Here is a 20,318-nt window from a genome sequence, read left to right as displayed (position 1 = left end):
TCCAGTAGCAATTGTAATTCAGATCTTCCCTTTAATGAAAGCTGTATTTAATACTTTTATTTAGAAATCTGAAGCAATTCTTTTATAGAAACCATATTCTTTTGATGTAAGCTTATAGCTTTATACGGGAAACAGAGAATTCCTTTTCACTATTAACAAGACTTAAAAATTACATTTACTTCAACATGAATTATTGGATGAATTTAGCTTCTTAATTCACCCTATTCTTTCAACGGAAAAATAAAAATATGATAAACATTTTCAAAACAATTTTTGTGTGATTAACATTATGTTATTCTTATTCGAATTTGATATAGGAAGAAAATGTAAAATAGAAGAGATGAATTAAGGCTAAATTTGGATTGTTGAATGGTTAAGTGTTATTTAGTTTTAGAATCAAATGTAAAGCTTTAGGAAATATATGAAGACAAAGATCTTAGATTTTATTGCTAATTTTTTAGTCAGAATGCAATTAATTCAGTGATATTTTTTTTAAAAAAATCCATGATTTTTGTAAGCAATTGCTTGATGCAAAAAATTAAAATGATATCGAAATTTACCATAGAAATTACAAAATAATTTAAAGCAGGAAACCAGAATAAAAGAAAATGATTGAATGTATTATTATTATTAATTAATGTATTCTAATTAATGATGTATTAATTAATGAGAAATAAAATATCACTCTTAAAAACAGATATGCATATACAGCACAAAAGATATAAAATTAACTCGGCACTACATAATGTTTCGTATCTATATCACTATCAATTTTACTTTTTTTTTTTTTCAAAAAGTTTTTGTATAATTTGACAACTGGTTATTGAAACCAATTACTGACTATGTCTATGACTTTGAAACGGAAAGTTTCCAAATAAAAAGATAATCAAACCATTCTTTATTAACTAATTAGAAATCATTTTTAATCATTTATTTAAAGTTGCAGAATTTGTATTGAAAAATAAAAGAATATTATCTAATGTAAGAATTATTATTAAAAATCTCAAAATTGATAGAAAGCGGGTTGGAAATAGTGTAAAAGGTAAAATAATTGAGGAAAACTATTCGAAGATGGCATGATTTTCGATATGACAGAAGTCTTGGTTCAAACATCACAGAGAGGAATTGCATTTAATGTTTGATTTAAAACCAAAAATGTTTTATTAACTCTTTCTCATTGCATTCTTTTACATTTGGAATGTATCCTTTGAGAAGAAACATGCATTTTGCTTCCATTTTTGTGTGAAACTATGTACACGGTATCGCGGGAGTCTTAGTTCGTCGCTCCGAGGCACTCACACTCGCTGGAACTGAAGTAGGACGTCTGCATGGAGTAGAGTTTGTCGATGGGGTTGACGGAGGAGGGGAATATGTGGCCTCCACCGTCCCCGATGCCCGTCGCCTGACCCTGGCTAATGAGCACGTCCTCCAGGCCGCCCAGGCTGTTGTCGCTGTCCATGCTGATGTCACTCTTCATGTACTGCGCGTCCGGGTGGGAAGACGAGTAATACTGGCCTGGAAAATGAAAAAAAAAAAAAAAAAACAAGATATAAAAGAGGTATATGTAACCAATATTTTACCACAAAAAGATGTGAAAATGAAATAAAAATCAAACATTAAGGAAGGATTGCTGGATTATTGGTTGCATATGTCTTCTTAAGGAACAATTTACTTGAAACTAGCCGCCTTTGGCGACCAATTCGTTAGCGAGGCATGTTAGATGTACATCGTTTATACTGACTGTGTGTGTGTTTGTGTGTGTGTGTGAATTTTTATTTTTTACTTTTATTATTTAGTATTTATTTATTTATTTTTGAAATAATGGAAAGGTCTAAAAGAAAATGACTCAATGTTTCTGTTTAGTAATTAACTTATTGTATTTCAACTTCTATTAACAATACCTTGTTGATATATTTCGTAAATGGGTAAAAAAACTCACAGGAGAATATTGGTTCTTTTCTAACTACAGAATTTACGTAGATTTTCATTATTAAAGTGCAACATGTAAAATGGGAAACGATAGTAGTATACAAATTCTTCTACTCTTTTTTTTTTTTTTTTTTTTTTTGTCGTGTGATTATTTTAAGCCAAAATTTTGCGCAGTAGCTTCTGAGGGTAAAGACCCCTGAGTACCCGAGGGCAGAAGTCTGACTTCTAGCTCAAATGAAGAAGAAACATGCACTCGCTTGCTATTTTTCACAGGGGAGCTCATTCACGTACCTCACAGAGAGAACAAAAGGAAATGAACAACCATGCCCGAACCAGAACCCGGAATGCCTAGATTACGGGGAAGACGCGCTACCCCTAGGCCAAAAGGCCGGCATAGATTTTTCTGAGTTACTCATTATTATTTATTACTTATTTCTGAATTATTTATAATTATGATTACTTTTAGTTTGCATCGCTTATTGTGAAAATCAACTATCATACTGCAAAACTCCCAGAAGAATACTACAAATCTTTAATTTAGGAGGACAAAAAGCTTTACAGTAATAAAAAGATTCTTGTGAAATAAGTAGATTATAAATGAATTTTGAAATTGATATGTTTCTAGCTTATATTCTTAAAAAAAAAATAGCATTACCCAGTGTATTTTCTGTATCAACTCCTCACTTTTTCATTTTTATAAGGGTTGGGAAAATGATAGTAAAAATTCCAAATTTCATCATTTTACGGAAAAGAAAAGAAATAAATATAAATGTATGTTATACTCATTTATTAATTTATTTTGAAATGTTTGAACATGTTAACAAAAGAAAAGTATAAGCGATGCTCCAATACGCAGGCATTTTCCCTTTTCTCTTTTGATAAAGAATAAAAATAGCCTTTTTTTTTTCCCCGAAAGATGCAAAATTCTAGTAATTCAATGTAACGATTCCTTAAAAACAATCTAGAAAACGATTTCATAACAATGAACTACTTTTTAAAGCAAATCAAATTTTTAAAAACCAACGTTAGTGTTTGTGTAAAATAAAATTTAAAAGAAGTGATTTCTAATTAAAATTCACTTCTTAAATCCAGAATAAAATGAGGTTTTCTTAAAATATCCTTTGACACAAGTGATGTAAATTCAAAAAATGTTTGAATTGAATGAATGAAAATTTCACTGACTCCTTTGAAGGCTAGCGATAATTAATTGTTTCATTAAAGGTCACTTAAATTAATAAATGAAACAAGATGTCAAAATCTAAACACATATAATATATTATTCAAGTTTGATTTTAACCTCTTTATCATTGTATTGTTTATTTAAATTTGAGCATTGTCTTAAGCTCCTCACAGTATTATTGTGTATTTGAAATAGAGAATATTTTTCGAGTATTTTCATTACTTTTTGGGCATTTGTGATGAGCATATACTAAATTCTGACTAATATGAGAATGAAAATTTTGATATGACTGTAAGAATCTTATTTTTTGTGTAATAAAATTATTCAAAGCATGATAAAATACTATAGACTGCGTTTTTTTTTTCCATCAATATTTTGAGAATCATAATTTTAAAAATTAATTTTACAGCATAAGAAGAATTTTTGTTTCATAAGCTTCCGAAATAAAAATATTTTGTTGTGTTTTCATATTAATCTTCATAATGCTGGAAAAAAGATTTTGTTAAAAAAGTGTAAATAATAGATAAAATTATTAATAACTGTCGATCATTATAAGGGAATTTGTCTTGAATTAATTTATTTTCTATTAAAATTATAAAGAATGAAATCTTTTTATTTTTCTAAAAACTTTTTTCTCTATCATAAAGTGGTCATATTTAATAAAACATTCTAATTTAACACGGCATGATGAATTATTGCGAAAGCATAAACATTTGAGAAATATTTGGCGATTTGTTGCTAGATTTCGTGGTATAAGAAAGATCTAGAAATTAAAATAAATGCGAAATTATTTCTTTAAAAAAAACAGTAGAAATTTAGTAGGATGGCCAGTGAAAAAGTTTAATGTCAATTGAGAAGGGGAACCAGCAGGAGTGCCCCCCCCCCAAAAAAAAAAACTTTCTCGCATACTCTCTAATAAACTTGCCATGGTAGAGAACATCTTACATGGCAATGGCGTGCAATAGTTTTGAAGTATTAATCTTTGGCATAAATTCAGCATTTTTACTGTATCTATCGTGTGATTTTTGGCGAGTATTTTGGCGATTAATCTCTGACATGCGGTTAATAGTATCCGAAAATCAAATGTGTGTTTTAAACGTGATTTTTTCTAAACGACTAAATTAAAATTTGACTCAAAACTACACTTGCAGTCACAAAATCACATACTAAATTTGATATATTTAAGTCATTTGCGACTTTGAGCTATCGCGTTTATATGTTTCTGAAAATACAGACCGACAGATGGTCAATCCCTTTTTGAATTTGTCTCAAAATTGATAGGTGACGAATTTTATCTATCTAGCTCTCTTCGTTTTGCAGTCATCGTGTTAACTTATATTCGAACATCCTGACAGATGAACTTCCTCTGAACAGATTTTATTCAAGATTCGACAGTTTTCGACAAGTTTGGTGTAAAGACAATATACCACATTTCAGCCAACTAGCACTCAACATTTTTGAGTCATCCTTGTTACAGACATATGGACGGACATTTTCCAAAAATAGGTTTTTCAAATTCAAGGAAATTCGTCAAAACCTCGAGTTCGGATTTTTTGATAATTACTATATTTTCTATATACTACGTAAATAAAAAAATAATAAAGAAAATAAAAAAAGAGTGAATTCTTTTTCTGATATTAAAATTTCTCACTTTCCTTGAGTCATGAAGTTTAAGGTTTAATTGCTAGCGTATCAAAAGCATATTTTAGTTTTTATTTATATTTGTGTTATAAATGAGGTTTCCCCCTCCTATCTGTGTCAATATATTGCATTCAAACAATTGTAAAATGCCCGTGTCTGATACATTCTTCTTACTAATAAAGCAATTTATAAAAATGGTTTTTTTGGGGGTTTTTTTGAAGATCCAGCTTTTGCACACATTTTTTGCAAACTTCGAATACAAAAAGAACGGCCTTTACAGAAATGGGTATGATTTTGCTTTGCTTTAATTTGATAATCAACATTTTCTCATTTTCTAACCAAATCCGAGATTCCGTATAGTTGAAATTTTGAAACTGAACACGTGATGTACTGACCACGCAGTCCTGCATATTGAGAAAAGAAGCGGAGTGAGAAGAAAAATGTCACTCACTCACCTTCTGAGACGTAAGGAACTGGTGGTAAAGGGTACTGCGAAGGGTCGGAATCTCCTACTGAGAGGCGGGCGTAGGGAGGGGCTGCAAAATTAAGAGAAACCACCAATCACCTTCAGAAAGCAAGCCACACACATAACTGGCTAGCAAATGTGAAATAATCATCTTTACTTTTTAAAATGCAGAAGTTCCAATAATCATTTTTTTTTCCCTCTCTTTATTGAAAATGTATAAAACTTTTTATATTACAAATCTTTATATTACTCTTGCATATAGCAATTTCCTTGCTTAATCCCTGTACAATGATAAATAAAAATTTTTCTCGGATATAAATATTTCACATACCATTTTCGATATTCAGACAGAAAACCGTTAGTAATCAAAAAAGTGGGTACATGGGAATCCCCATCAGCTAATAATCCTGCTGACTCTACAAAAAAACCAAGCGTGCTTAAAGCTTTAACACTCTTTTAGTAATCTAGAGATAGATTATTAAGGATTTTAACAGGTGCACCACTTGTATACAGCTTTATTCGAGAATGATGTTTATTGTTAAGTCCGACGTAAGACAAGGTGCGATTCGTATGGTTAAGTATAAAATTTCCGGTACTCGTTTCGTATAACAATCGTAGCAGAGCGAAAAACAGGGAAGAAAAGAGCAAGATACCAAAGATTGATTCTGGACTAGAACCAGAATGAACTCTGATCAGAAGAATATTCTGCGGGCATTCAATTTAAGATTTTCTGTGTATACTAGTTTCTACATATTATGATCTTATTCGAGGAAACTACACAATACCTATATAAGCTGCAATTAAATATTTATCCTAAATTTCATAGTTGAGTATCTTCAATGATTCTAGTGTTATCTAAATAGCTACATTGGCGGTTAAATTTAATTCATATTTAACCAGAGGAATGGATGAATATGGGCTTGGTTTATTGACCTGTTCCTGCATGATATTTGCAAAAATGTTTTAATTTGATAAAATTATTGAAAATTGCCCTTTGAACTGAACTTTATTTCTAAATCTACTCAAACACAAACCACGCCTTTTTTAAAACCATCTTATTCAGTGTTTTATTTTTTTAGATAGTTTTGAATGACATAATTATCATTATCGACATAAGCATGATATATATATATATATATATATATATATATATATATATATATAATGAAATTCTAAATTAAGATAAAATCTTGGAAATTGATTACATTGAAATTAGAATTAAAATATCATTATATATATATATATATATATATATATATATATATATATATAACCAATCTAAAGTAAGAAAAAGTTTGAAAACGAAACTAAAATGAAAACGAAACAAAACAGTTTCGAAATCGCAACTAAAATTTATTACCTATTTAAACTAAAACCAAAAAGGAACTTCATAGTATTTAGAGAGCGCAATTGCAGCTACTTCTAAAACACAGATGAATTGATACAAAAGTATTAGAATCAAGTTAATAGGAAAAACAAAAACCAAATAAAAATTAAACCAAAAAAATTATTAAAAAATATTAAAAAAGAATCCGGCCTGAAGACTTTTTCAAGGGTCACCCTCAGGCAGGGATTCAAATAAAGGGATTTTTTCTGTGAGGACATACAGACATTAAGTCTAATAATGATTCCTCGTGACCCGAAAATCCCCCGAAATTATGCTCAAGAGATATACCATTTTAACAGAAAGGAAATACAAAATAACAAATTAGAAAAAAACCACAAAGTAAAAATACAATAAAAACAATAACAATAAAAACAAAAACAGCATTAAAATTAAAATTAAAATTAAAAACGAAAAGGCCAAGACATACCATCCAACAGTGAACGAAACTTTAAACAATCGATTGTGATTTCCTGTTTTTGAAAGTTAACGGTAAATTATGTAAACAGAGGTAGGCACCCAGCGCCATCTATTGAGTGATCCAATATGCAAGTAAATTTCTATTTTTATTTAAGCCAAAAGATTAATCCCAAACCATACCTTGTTTAATTAAAAAATTGACATTACAGTAATTTCTAGGAAAATCATTTTTAATTAAATTTTTAAGGAGGATATTTGATGCTTCAATATAAGAATTTTTATTATTGCAAACCCTTTTGATCCTGTTAACTTGTGAGAAAATAAGATTTTTGAAAATTTTAGAGTTTAGATTGGAATGGTAGTTACATAGTTTTGTTATTTTAAAGTTGAAATCATCCCTTTTATCGTATATACCAACTATTGTTTTATCATTAGCAATTTCGATTTTTAAATCTAGAAAGGTAGCCTCAAGTTGATTTATATTTGTATCTTTTAGAATTAAATCTTTTGGATAGCAATTAGTAATAATATTAGTATTGTCGAAGTTAATCAAAAGTAGGTCATCAATATATCTCCACCCGTTTATTAAATTATATTTAATTATTTTTTTCTCATAGTAATGCAGGAAAATATTAGCTAAAGCACTTGAGAAAGCTGTCCCCATTGGAATGCCCTTGACTTGTTTATAAAAATTAATACCATTAAAACACGTAATTTTCAGTAATATTAAAATTACATAAGTCAAGCCAGTTATTTTTAGGAATGATATTTTCATTTAAATATTCGTCATAAATAAAAGTGCAGACCTTTATTAATTTTTCATGAGGTAGATTAGTGTATAAATTTTCGAAATCAAAAGTATTAAGTTTATTAATGTTGTTATCTTTAAGAAAATCCAATACTTCTTTGTTACTAGAAATAATAAAGTTGTCTTCATTTTTTATTTTGTCCAGGATAATTTTTAAGTATTTAAAGAAATGTTTACCCGTATAGTAATTATAACTACCAGTGCTGCAGGTTACGAATCTGAATTTTAATGGATTTTTATGAAATTTGACTGTTGGGAATAAATAAGGATAGTTAAGAGAGCAAGTCTTAGTTTTGGTTTTTTTTGCGAAAGCTAGCATTCTTTTATCTAATTCCTTTTTCCCGGTGTTCTTTAACATATAAGTTGCATTAGAGTTATATTCATTAATTAAAAGTTCTTTATAATAATATTTACAAATTAAACAGAAATTATTTGCTGATTTATCTATTACTGTAATAACAAATTTTTCTTTTAAATTTTTTATTTCATTTTTTAATGTTTTACTAAAATAAATCCCACGTTCTTTAGATCTGTCAAAATCAGTATTCAATTTTATTTTAATTTCCTTTAAAATTCTCACTTTCCATTCCCCGAAACCTTCCGCAGGCCAGTGGTATTTTCTAGATAATTTGGCAATAAAAACATCCAAATCATTACCAATAGAAATCAAAATTTTGTTATGGTTTATTTTTTCTCTTAATCTAAATTTTGTTCCTCTTCCCATCAATTCTCTTAAAGAGTTGGATTCAATAATTTTTAAATTACCTGTAATAATATGACCTTTATCAATATCTATAAAATCTTTATATTTTTCCTTGTTACAGTAACAATCTGTTTTATTTATTTTATCTAAATTTTTGCTATAGTAATTATAATTACAAATTTTTTTCTTTAAAGTTGAAGTGTAACTAAACGCTATTGATACATTAGTTTTATCTGCAAGAGGAAAAAATATATTATTATTATGTATAATTTTGGGTAATTTAAGATATTCGAAGTAAATATCCAAGAATTTAATCACACAGTATTCTTTGTAAACATTATTTTTATTATTAAAAAGTAAATCGTTTTTTCCAATGTTAAGTTTACATTTAATAAGATCTAGAATAATACATTTAGTGTACGAATTTTTAAACTCTAATTCCCCGAATTTATTATTTAAAAACCATTTCATTTTATTATTTCTAAGACCAAAAATGTATTTCCTAATTCTGTGAATGTTTTCACTATTGTGTTCCAGATTACAGTAATTTTGAAATTCCTCAAATATAATTTGAAAATTGCCTCCTTTCCCTTTACCTATTTTAAATCTTTTAGAAAAGTTATCTTTATTTAGAAAATTTTTAAAAATGTTAAATTTGTTATAAATGCAATTATTGTTTAAATCTGCATAACCTTCCCCATTTAATTTACTATTGAGACCATAAGGAAATAAAGTTTTCAGGTTGCAAATATAAATGTTTTCCAGATCTAATCTTTTGTTTAATTCGTTAATATTGTCTTCTAGAATGTAGATATTAATATTGTTAAAGTTATGGTTTTGAAAATGCTCCAGTTCGAAGTCAGTGGTCCTATTTTTTATGAAGTTTTTTATATCGGATCTGTGATTGTTAATTCTTAAATTAAGCTCGGTGCTAGTTTGGCCAATATATTTTAAATTACATTCTGAACAATTAAGGAGATAAATCAAATTTTTGTTTTTACAGAATGTTTGTAATTTTGAGTTTTCATTTTTGATCTGTTCCTTATCTGCCAAAGGACATGTCCTACACTTTCCGTTTCCACAAATTTTATATTTTTTTGTATTTTTAAGATTTTTTAAACAAAACAATTGTGTCAGTAATTTTTTCTCCGTGAATGCTCCTGACACAAAGCTATCCACAGTGCCCCTTGGTAGAGCGCGCGACGGGCCATGCGCTATGATAAATTCGTTATTAACTTTTTGCATAGTTTAATTTATTTATTAAAATGAAAATATATCTCCTAAACGCCAAAAAACAAGGAATTCTCGAAAAAGTAAAATCAGGAAAAATGATCTGAAAATTCTTAAATTTTTTAGGCAATACACCAAAAAACCTATTGAACCCCCCACCACCACCAAAAAAACCCATTAAAAATATTTTATTTAAAAATTTTGCAGTTCGTGGAACAGCGCACCTGCAGCTAAATTCCAACCAAATGCAAGAACGAGTAACCAATCTAAAGTAAGAAAAAGTTTGAAAACTATTAACTTGATTCTAATACTTTTGTATCAATTCATCTGTGTTTTAGAAGTAGCTGCAATTGCGCTCTCTAAATACTATGAAGTTCCTTTTTGGTTTTAGTTTAAATAGGTAATAAATTTTAGTTGCGATTTCGAAACTGTTTTGCTTCGTTTTCATTTTAGTTTCGTTTTCAAACTTTTTCTTACTTTAGATTGGTTACTCGTTCTTGCATTTGGTTGGAATTTAGCTGCAGGTGCGCTGTTCCACGAACTGCAAAATTTTTAAATAAAATATTTTTAATGGGTTTTTTTGGTGGTGGTGGGGGGTTCAATAGGTTTTTTGGTGTATTGCCTAAAAAATTTAAGAATTTTCAGATCATTTTTCCTGATTTTACTTTTTCGAGAATTCCTTGTTTTTTGGCGTTTAGGAGATATATTTTCATTTTAATAAATAAATTAAACTATGCAAAAAGTTAATAACGAATTTATCATAGCGCATGGCCCGTCGCGCGCTCTACCAAGGGGCACTGTGGATAGCTTTGTGTCAGGAGCATTCACGGAGAAAAAATTACTGACACAATTGTTTTGTTTAAAAAATCTTAAAAATACAAAAAAATATAAAATTTGTGGAAACGGAAAGTGTAGGACATGTCCTTTGGCAGATAAGGAACAGATCAAAAATGAAAACTCAAAATTACAAACATTCTGTAAAAACAAAAATTTGATTTATCTCCTTAATTGTTCAGAATGTAATTTAAAATATATTGGCCAAACTAGCACCGAGCTTAATTTAAGAATTAACAATCACAGATCCGATATAAAAAACTTCATAAAAAATAGGACCACTGACTTCGAACTGGAGCATTTTCAAAACCATAACTTTAACAATATTAATATCTACATTCTAGAAGACAATATTAACGAATTAAACAAAAGATTAGATCTGGAAAACATTTATATTTGCAACCTGAAAACTTTATTTCCTTATGGTCTCAATAGTAAATTAAATGGGGAAGGTTATGCAGATTTAAACAATAATTGCATTTATAACAAATTTAACATTTTTAAAAATTTTCTAAATAAAGATAACTTTTCTAAAAGATTTAAAATAGGTAAAGGGAAAGGAGGCAATTTTCAAATTATATTTGAGGAATTTCAAAATTACTGTAATCTGGAACACAATAGTGAAAACATTCACAGAATTAGGAAATACATTTTTGGTCTTAGAAATAATAAAATGAAATGGTTTTTAAATAATAAATTCGGGGAATTAGAGTTTAAAAATTCGTACACTAAATGTATTATTCTAGATCTTATTAAATGTAAACTTAACATTGGAAAAAACGATTTACTTTTTAATAATAAAAATAATGTTTACAAAGAATACTGTGTGATTAAATTCTTGGATATTTACTTCGAATATCTTAAATTACCCAAAATTATACATAATAATAATATATTTTTTCCTCTTGCAGATAAAACTAATGTATCAATAGCGTTTAGTTACACTTCAACTTTAAAGAAAAAAATTTGTAATTATAATTACTATAGCAAAAATTTAGATAAAATAAATAAAACAGATTGTTACTGTAACAAGGAAAAATATAAAGATTTTATAGATATTGATAAAGGTCATATTATTACAGGTAATTTAAAAATTATTGAATCCAACTCTTTAAGAGAATTGATGGGAAGAGGAACAAAATTTAGATTAAGAGAAAAAATAAACCATAACAAAATTTTGATTTCTATTGGTAATGATTTGGATGTTTTTATTGCCAAATTATCTAGAAAATACCACTGGCCTGCGGAAGGTTTCGGGGAATGGAAAGTGAGAATTTTAAAGGAAATTAAAATAAAATTGAATACTGATTTTGACAGATCTAAAGAACGTGGGATTTATTTTAGTAAAACATTAAAAAATGAAATAAAAAATTTAAAAGAAAAATTTGTTATTACAGTAATAGATAAATCAGCAAATAATTTCTGTTTAATTTGTAAATATTATTATAAAGAACTTTTAATTAATGAATATAACTCTAATGCAACTTATATGTTAAAGAACACCGGGAAAAAGGAATTAGATAAAAGAATGCTAGCTTTCGCAAAAAAAACCAAAACTAAGACTTGCTCTCTTAACTATCCTTATTTATTCCCAACAGTCAAATTTCATAAAAATCCATTAAAATTCAGATTCGTAACCTGCAGCACTGGTAGTTATAATTACTATACGGGTAAACATTTCTTTAAATACTTAAAAATTATCCTGGACAAAATAAAAAATGAAGACAACTTTATTATTTCTAGTAACAAAGAAGTATTGGATTTTCTTAAAGATAACAACATTAATAAACTTAATACTTTTGATTTCGAAAATTTATACACTAATCTACCTCATGAAAAATTAATAAAGGTCTGCACTTTTATTTATGACGAATATTTAAATGAAAATATCATTCCTAAAAATAACTGGCTTGACTTATGTAATTTTAATATTACTGAAAATTACGTGTTTTAATGGTATTAATTTTTATAAACAAGTCAAGGGCATTCCAATGGGGACAGCTTTCTCAAGTGCTTTAGCTAATATTTTCCTGCATTACTATGAGAAAAAAATAATTAAATATAATTTAATAAACGGGTGGAGATATATTGATGACCTACTTTTGATTAACTTCGACAATACTAATATTATTACTAATTGCTATCCAAAAGATTTAATTCTAAAAGATACAAATATAAATCAACTTGAGGCTACCTTTCTAGATTTAAAAATCGAAATTGCTAATGATAAAACAATAGTTGGTATATACGATAAAAGGGATGATTTCAACTTTAAAATAACAAAACTATGTAACTACCATTCCAATCTAAACTCTAAAATTTTCAAAAATCTTATTTTCTCACAAGTTAACAGGATCAAAAGGGTTTGCAATAATAAAAATTCTTATATTGAAGCATCAAATATCCTCCTTAAAAATTTAATTAAAAATGATTTTCCTAGAAATTACTGTAATGTCAATTTTTTAATTAAACAAGGTATGGTTTGGGATTAATCTTTTGGCTTAAATAAAAATAGAAATTTACTTGCATATTGGATCACTCAATAGATGGCGCTGGGTGCCTACCTCTGTTTACATAATTTACCGTTAACTTTCAAAAACAGGAAATCACAATCGATTGTTTAAAGTTTCGTTCACTGTTGGATGGTATGTCTTGGCCTTTTCGTTTTTAATTTTAATTTTAATTTTAATGCTGTTTTTGTTTTTATTGTTATTGTTTTTATTGTATTTTTACTTTGTGGTTTTTTTCTAATTTGTTATTTTGTATTTCCTTTCTGTTAAAATGGTATATCTCTTGAGCATAATTTCGGGGGATTTTCGGGTCACGAGGAATCATTATTAGACTTAATGTCTGTATGTCCTCACAGAAAAAATCCCTTTATTTGAATCCCTGCCTGAGGGTGACCCTTGAAAAAGTCTTCAGGCCGGATTCTTTTTTAATATTTTTTAATAATTTTTTTGGTTTAATTTTTATTTGGTTTTTGTTTTTCCTATTAACTTGATTCTAATACTTTTGTATATATATATATATATATATATATAAACATTCAATGAATACTGTATTGATAGATGCAAATCATTTTTACATAAAACAGTTTCAGTATTCAAATTACTTTTCCTTAATTGTAAGAATTACTCAATTTTATCTAATAAGTTTTTTTTAATTAATTTTCTCTGTATAAACAAATATCTGATTTCCGATATACGCATATTTTCAAAGTAAAAAACATCCAGAATTTTTAGAATTTACAATTTAACTTTTTTCAGTGATGTTGATCATTCTTCGAACATTTCAGTTAAGTAAGTATTTCGCTCAAATGCTTTTTTTTTTTCATTTTTTTTTAAATTTTTAACTTAATTATTATTTTTTACGGGATTGAATCTTGCATGATTGAAAAACTTTCTTAATTAGTTTGTATACATTTTTTTCTCCGATGTTTTAAAATTTAAATGCTATATTTCTTTGCATAAAAAAAGCCTGTATAATAATACATAAAATTATTAATGTTGAAACATATGAATTAAAAAAAAACGAAGGCAGCAAAATTCTTTTGATTGTGCGGTTCTATCAGTCTTTATAAGTCTAGAAATGATAAAATTGACTTTTCGTACACATTTCATTATTAAATCTGATAACTTCTGATCAACAAAAATAACATAATGTTTTTCTTCAAAAAATAATTATAACAAGGTATGTAATATGAGAAAATTATGGTGTTCCATATAAAATCATCTCAATATATGCTAAATATATAATATAGATAAAAATTATTTGTTTAAATAAAACCAATAAATTTAATGACAACAAAATAAATCATAAGATGCATTTCCTACTTTTTTCAAAAGTGTGGGTAATTTGGGCCTCTCTGCTTCCTTAAATCTAATTAGCTTTTTAAATTTTAAGGTGAATAAATAACACATTTAATATACTCTCTACTCTCCTGAAGAAATTTCATGGATAATAATAAGAAGATTTTTGAAATATTAAGAAATTTTGATTCACAAATTATTCTTAAATTCCTCACATAATTCTTGAAAAGTGCAGCAAATTTTAAAGAAAGGTATCCGAGGCTTTTAATTAAATGGATTTCCATAGTTTAAAAATTAATTTGCTGTCATTTAATTGATAAGATATTTAAAAAGAAAGCGCTGCGTTTGTTTTAAACAATGCTTTCAAGCATATTTTAATTAATATGGTTTAAATAGTTAGCTAGTAAGTAATAAAAGATTGATTCATTTTTTTAATAGGCAGGACTTACAGTATTCTCCCGGATCGCCATGACTCAGGTCGTCGGATTTCTTTCCGTCCTTTCCAGGACTGGACAGATCAGGATTGGAGGCTCCGTTCTGCTGTCCATCCGACCCTTGCTTCTGGTTCTGTTGCTGCAGTTGCTGCTGCTGTTTTCGTTGCAGTTTTTTTAGCTGGCAACGAATATGTGGGAGAGAGACAAAACACAATTAACTAGCACGCCAATGATTCACAAGAAATAATAACAGAGAGATTTCAGTATGTTTGTTCTTATAAAACTGCAAGGAATCACATTGAAAATCTTTTAGAATTAACACAGTGAATTATAGTAGCATATTTTTTTCGTATTAGAGTGATTTTGATATTAAAATTGAGAAAAGTAATTTTTCTGATTGTCTTTGATAGTTGGTTGGTATTTCTTGAAATGAACGAAGAAGAAATTCTTGAGTTACAACAATGTCAGGAATTTTTAAACCTCAGATCACTCCCACTAGGGACACCTTAAAAAAAAGAATGAGAAACGACCCATTATGGTAAAAAAAGGAGTAAAACTTCACTTGTTATTTGTCAAATTCCACTTTAAAGACTATGAGTTGCCCCTTACCTCATATGATTTATAGACTATATATATATATATATATATATATATATATATATATATATATATATATATATATATATATATATATATATATATATATATATATATATATATATATATATATATATATATATATATATATATATATATATATATATATATATATATATGAATGAAGAATGAAATGAAAATGAAACCTACGATCGCAAATTTCAAATTATCATGTGAGAATATTATTATTTTTAAGTCATTATTTGTCTTAATTAATTTTAGTCATTAACCAGTTTAAACCGATTTGAAACAATCATATATATATATATATTTCTAAGTATCGACACATGCGTAATCTGATAGTCTCGTGATTGTTTCAAACCGGTTTAAACTGGTTAATGACTTAAATTAATTAAAATTCGTAAGAATTCAGAGAAAGAATAATTTGGAAATCAAGTTGTAACTTTAGTTGGCAATAAATCGCCAAATGTGACAACCTTCTGCATTATTTTCTAATAAGCGAAATAATTTGTAATAAGCCCTATAAGCGAAAACTTGATAAACTATTTAACTATAAACATATTAATTTATATAGAATTTTTATGAAAACAATATTTTTATAATCACAAACAGTTATTTTCTAATTTCTGAGATCATGAAACAGTTTCATAATGGATTAATCTTAGAACAGGAGTCAAATCCTTCAATGTTTGCCACGTAAACTGAATGAAGTGATATTTCCTCACTGGGGGAAAGAGAAAATACTTTTATCAAAACTGTTATTAAACATGAGTGAAGTTTTTCTTGGACATATTATAAAATTATTTAATTTCCTCCGAAAAAAAATTATATTCCATGAAAATAACAGCTATGATGTGATAGTTCTACGTCAACCTTTTAAAAACGCATCTGCTGTCAAAGAAGCATACATAATAATAAAGCAATACTAGTAAAAGCAGGTCAACCTTTTTAAAACGCATTTGCTTTCAAAGAAGCGTGCGTAATAATAATGCAATACTGGTAAAAGCAGGTGAAAAAAATATATGCGATTAAAAGCTGATGATGAAAATTGCCATGTATGCTTTATTCATTGCCTACGCGGTTTCGAGTTACAATTATTCATTACCTTCAATTATTCAAAAACTTCTAATCAAAACAACATCATGTTCTCACATGATAAAAACAAATGTTTGTAAGATATTTATTGTTGTTTTTTTCTCTTACCGAAAATGCTTTGAGACCTAATGATCTCATCTAATAGTACTAGCGAACATGTATCTCAAGCCACTCTAAATGCCTTACTCGTCGTAATACGATTATTATAAAGTATGAATACAGCTTATCTAACACATTTCTGTTCAAACCTGCGGAAGTGGTATCCTCTAAACTTTCTCGCATACACTCTAATAGATTTGCCATGCCAGAGAACACCTTACATGGAATTGGAGTACAATAGATACGAAATATTTATTTTTTTGGCGTGAGCATTTTTAATGAATCTATCATGTGATCTTCGGGGAGTATTTTGGCGATTAATCCCTGACATGCGGTTAATAGTATCCGAAATCGAATTTATGTTTTAGACATTTTTCAACCGATTGGAACAAAAAGTTGACACAAAACTGCACTTGTAGTCGTAAAATCCCATACCTAATTTGATATATTTAAGTCACTTGATTTTGAATTATCATTTTGAATTTATTAATACATGCTTCCGAAAGTACAGACCGACAGACAGTAAAATTCGTAATTGGATTTGACTCAAACTTTCACAGGTGTCTGTACCATAGAAGTTAAATCAAGTTATCTATCTTGCTTTTTTATTTTGTGATGATCGTGTTCACTTATATTCAAACAGCCTGACATCCAGAATTCCTCTGAATAGATTTCACGCAAAATTTAATAAAAATCTGCAAATTTGGTATAAAGACCATATACCAAATTTCAACCGTCTAGCTAAACGCATTTTTTAGTTATGTTTGTAGCAGACAGATAGAGAGAAGGGCATTTTCTAAAAATGTGTTTTTCGAACTCTGGGATATCTAAAACATGAAGGTTTGTCAAAATCTCGAGTTCGAAATTAATTTTTGGTGATTACTGTACTTTCTCTACACTACGTACACAACAAAGGCTTAGATTTAGAAAAGCGTCCAAATTAAGAATAAATAAATGGTAGTGTAAATGTTAAACAATGAGCTCTGACTCTAATAAAACCATGAAAATTAAGATAATTCTTTTGTATTTATTAATATGACCACTGAAAGTAAACATGAAAACAATATTGATTATAATAGTTCACAAAGATTTTTTTTAAAGAATTTATTTTTTTAATATCAAGAAATGCCTCATTTTCCTTTTTATGTACGCATCTAAGATATAGGGAAAAAAACTCTTTTTTTTTTTTTTTTTGTGCGGAAAATGGAATTTGGAAGTTATTGAAAGCAGTTTAAGAAGCTTTGATGCAACTATCTATTAATCTTATTAAAGAATAATAATGAAAATGAATTTAAGATTTTTAACAAAGTACAGTGTTTTTAAATATTTTTTAAAAAGACTTATCTCTTTAGATCATTACCTTGGCTCTTTGATTCTGGAACCAAACTTGAACTATTCTGACACTCAGTCCAGTTTCTTTCGCTAAAGACTCGCGAACCTGTAAAAAAAAATATTATTTATCTTTTCCTCTTGAATAAAGCATAACATTCATAATTTTTTTAAATTTATTTTTCCACCGAAGAACCGTCGTGTAAGGGGGTCTGTTGCACGTTAAATCCGTCATGCCAAAAGTCCTCCAGCTGGTGTGGTGTGACGTGGAGAGGGGGTGCCAGCTCAGGTGTCGTCCTCGTCATCTCACCGCGGTTCAAACTTACGAAGTCCGTCCCAAAATAGCCCTAGTGTTACTTTACAAAGGGACGTTAATATAACTAAACTAAACTAAACTTTACATTTATTTTGAATATGTTATAATGCGTGTATTAAAGATATACAAGCATAATGAGGTACAGATTCTTTTTGAAAATGTATTTATTGAAGAAATCGTAAGTGCTTCGTTTTTAAAAGAGTTTCTCATATCCTTTTAATTGAAAATATCACGTTACACTAATATTTGTTTTATCAACAGCTGTGGCTTCTAAACCTTTACTGTTATACCCCTTTTTCTAAACAATGATAAGACAAGTTGTTAAACACCTGGGAACTAAATAGTCCCTTTGACCAAAAGGCGAGAGTTCTTACACACATAACAATTTATTTTCACATTAAAGACGAGGACGGCACCTAAATAGAGCAACAAAAGAGCATGCTTAAGCACAGTGCAGCCATGGATATAGAATACATACTACAGCAATGTTACTATTTACAAAAAAAAATCAGTGGCATCAGAAATAAAACTGATTGTCAGATACAATAGTATAATAAATAATATCAAAATATATTGAGACAACACACAAAATAAAACACAAATATTATCAAAAATATAAATGCATCCAATTAACATTTGATAATGTTGCCATAAGCTAATCTGCTATCACCAGAGGGAAATTAGTGTTTAATGTTTACATATTTATTTGTTTGCCCACAATGACCCAACTACTTAGACAGCATAAAGCACTAATATAGATTACGGGAAATTTAAGAAGAAATTCAATACGCATTGCTTAAATAAAACAAATCATTCATAATGGACACCCCATCCATTAAAACATCCCACATTTAAGCATATGATGATTAGAAAAGTCATTCATTTCTCTGAAGCAAAATGTAACAATCAGAGTTTCAAGTGCAAATTAATAGATCTTTTTATATAAACTATAAGGATTTTTTTCACTTCAAAGAACTATTGTTACGAATTTCGGAAATTGCTTTATAGGATTGCAGTTTAAAGAAGAAAGTATAGCAAACCATTATTCAGTATTGCATAACAATTTATTCACTAAAAAGTTCTGAGAGAAAAACTCTTTATATTTAGTAAATGACATTAAAGTGTCAACAAAAGAAAAAAATTAGTCCTAATTAGGTTCATTATTACAACTTTAATGGAAAGTAAAAGCTTCCAGCATTATATTATTTCAGGTCAGATCTTTTACAACCAGCATTTTTTTTCTATCACCTGTTGTCAGGCTTTTCTGCAAGTAATTTATCTGAAACTCTTACATTCCTATTATATATGCTGGTAACTGTGCCAGCAACAACACAGGAGGACTATGCCTCCTGGAAAATTGCCAAAATTTTTATAGTGGATAAATTCTGAGCACTGGCCTTTTTTGGCAACTAACTCTGATCGCCCAGGTTATTGACTATTTGGACTATTAAACGATTAATATAGTATGTACTTTTAAACTTTTTTTTGCAGTTTTTGATAGGATTGAAAACACCATGAATTTAATTGTATCAGTTATTATAAAACTAAAATTATAATCCTATTTTTGAATTAATGCCCAAAGAAAACAATTTTTTTAAATCTAAATTTTAATATTGGTAAAATCATGCGATTGAATATTTTCATGGTTAAACTTGAGTTCCATCATAATATTAAACACATTGTTACGAATTGTGTATCAAATTAAATTTTAAAAAATTATTAAAAACAAAGAAAAAATTATAGGGAAATAAAACTGATAATTTTAAAGTTTTTTTTTTAGTTTAGTTTTACGATAATGAGAAAATTATTTTTTGAGAAAATAGTTTTTAAAGATTCCTTTCCAATAGTTTTTACATCCATTTCCATTGGCGCGCCATAACGATTATCCATCTGGTTATGGTTAGGTTTATTTTCGCGAGCTTCCGATCAAACTTTCTGTTTGACTATATTTCTATTATCTTGATTTCTTTTCAATCTTCTTTCCTCTAATCAGATAAAGTTTTTGTGACGTAGTGATTCTCTT

At 28.1% G+C, this 20,318-nt stretch overlaps 1 protein-coding gene across 3 annotated transcripts in view; it reads right to left on the bottom strand.

Moving 5' to 3' along the window:
- Positions 1-652: 652 nt before the first annotated feature.
- LOC129981310 (LIM/homeobox protein LMX-1.2-like) overlaps positions 653-20,318 on the bottom strand; it is a 149,696-nt gene continuing 130,030 nt past the window's right edge. For 2 of the 3 annotated variants that reach the window (XM_056092092.1, XM_056092093.1), the window contains exons 6-9: positions 18,011-18,088; positions 14,854-15,016; positions 5,206-5,286; positions 653-1,515 (exon numbers count right to left, since the gene is read on the bottom strand). In XM_056092092.1, the coding sequence (XP_055948067.1) occupies positions 1,274-1,515; positions 5,206-5,286; positions 14,854-15,016; positions 18,011-18,088 (564 nt within the window). In that variant the 3' untranslated portion in view covers positions 653-1,273. The remainder of the gene's footprint in view (positions 1,516-5,205; positions 5,287-14,853; positions 15,017-18,010; positions 18,089-20,318) is intronic. The other variant, XM_056092094.1, reaches the window with a different exon arrangement.

This window comes from Argiope bruennichi, chromosome 8 (genome assembly GCF_947563725.1).
Source record: "Argiope bruennichi chromosome 8, qqArgBrue1.1, whole genome shotgun sequence".
Taxonomy (NCBI): Eukaryota; Metazoa; Arthropoda; class Arachnida; order Araneae; family Araneidae; genus Argiope; species Argiope bruennichi.
Note: the sequence above shows the minus strand (reverse complement) of the source record. Positions and strands in the feature narration are given on the sequence as shown.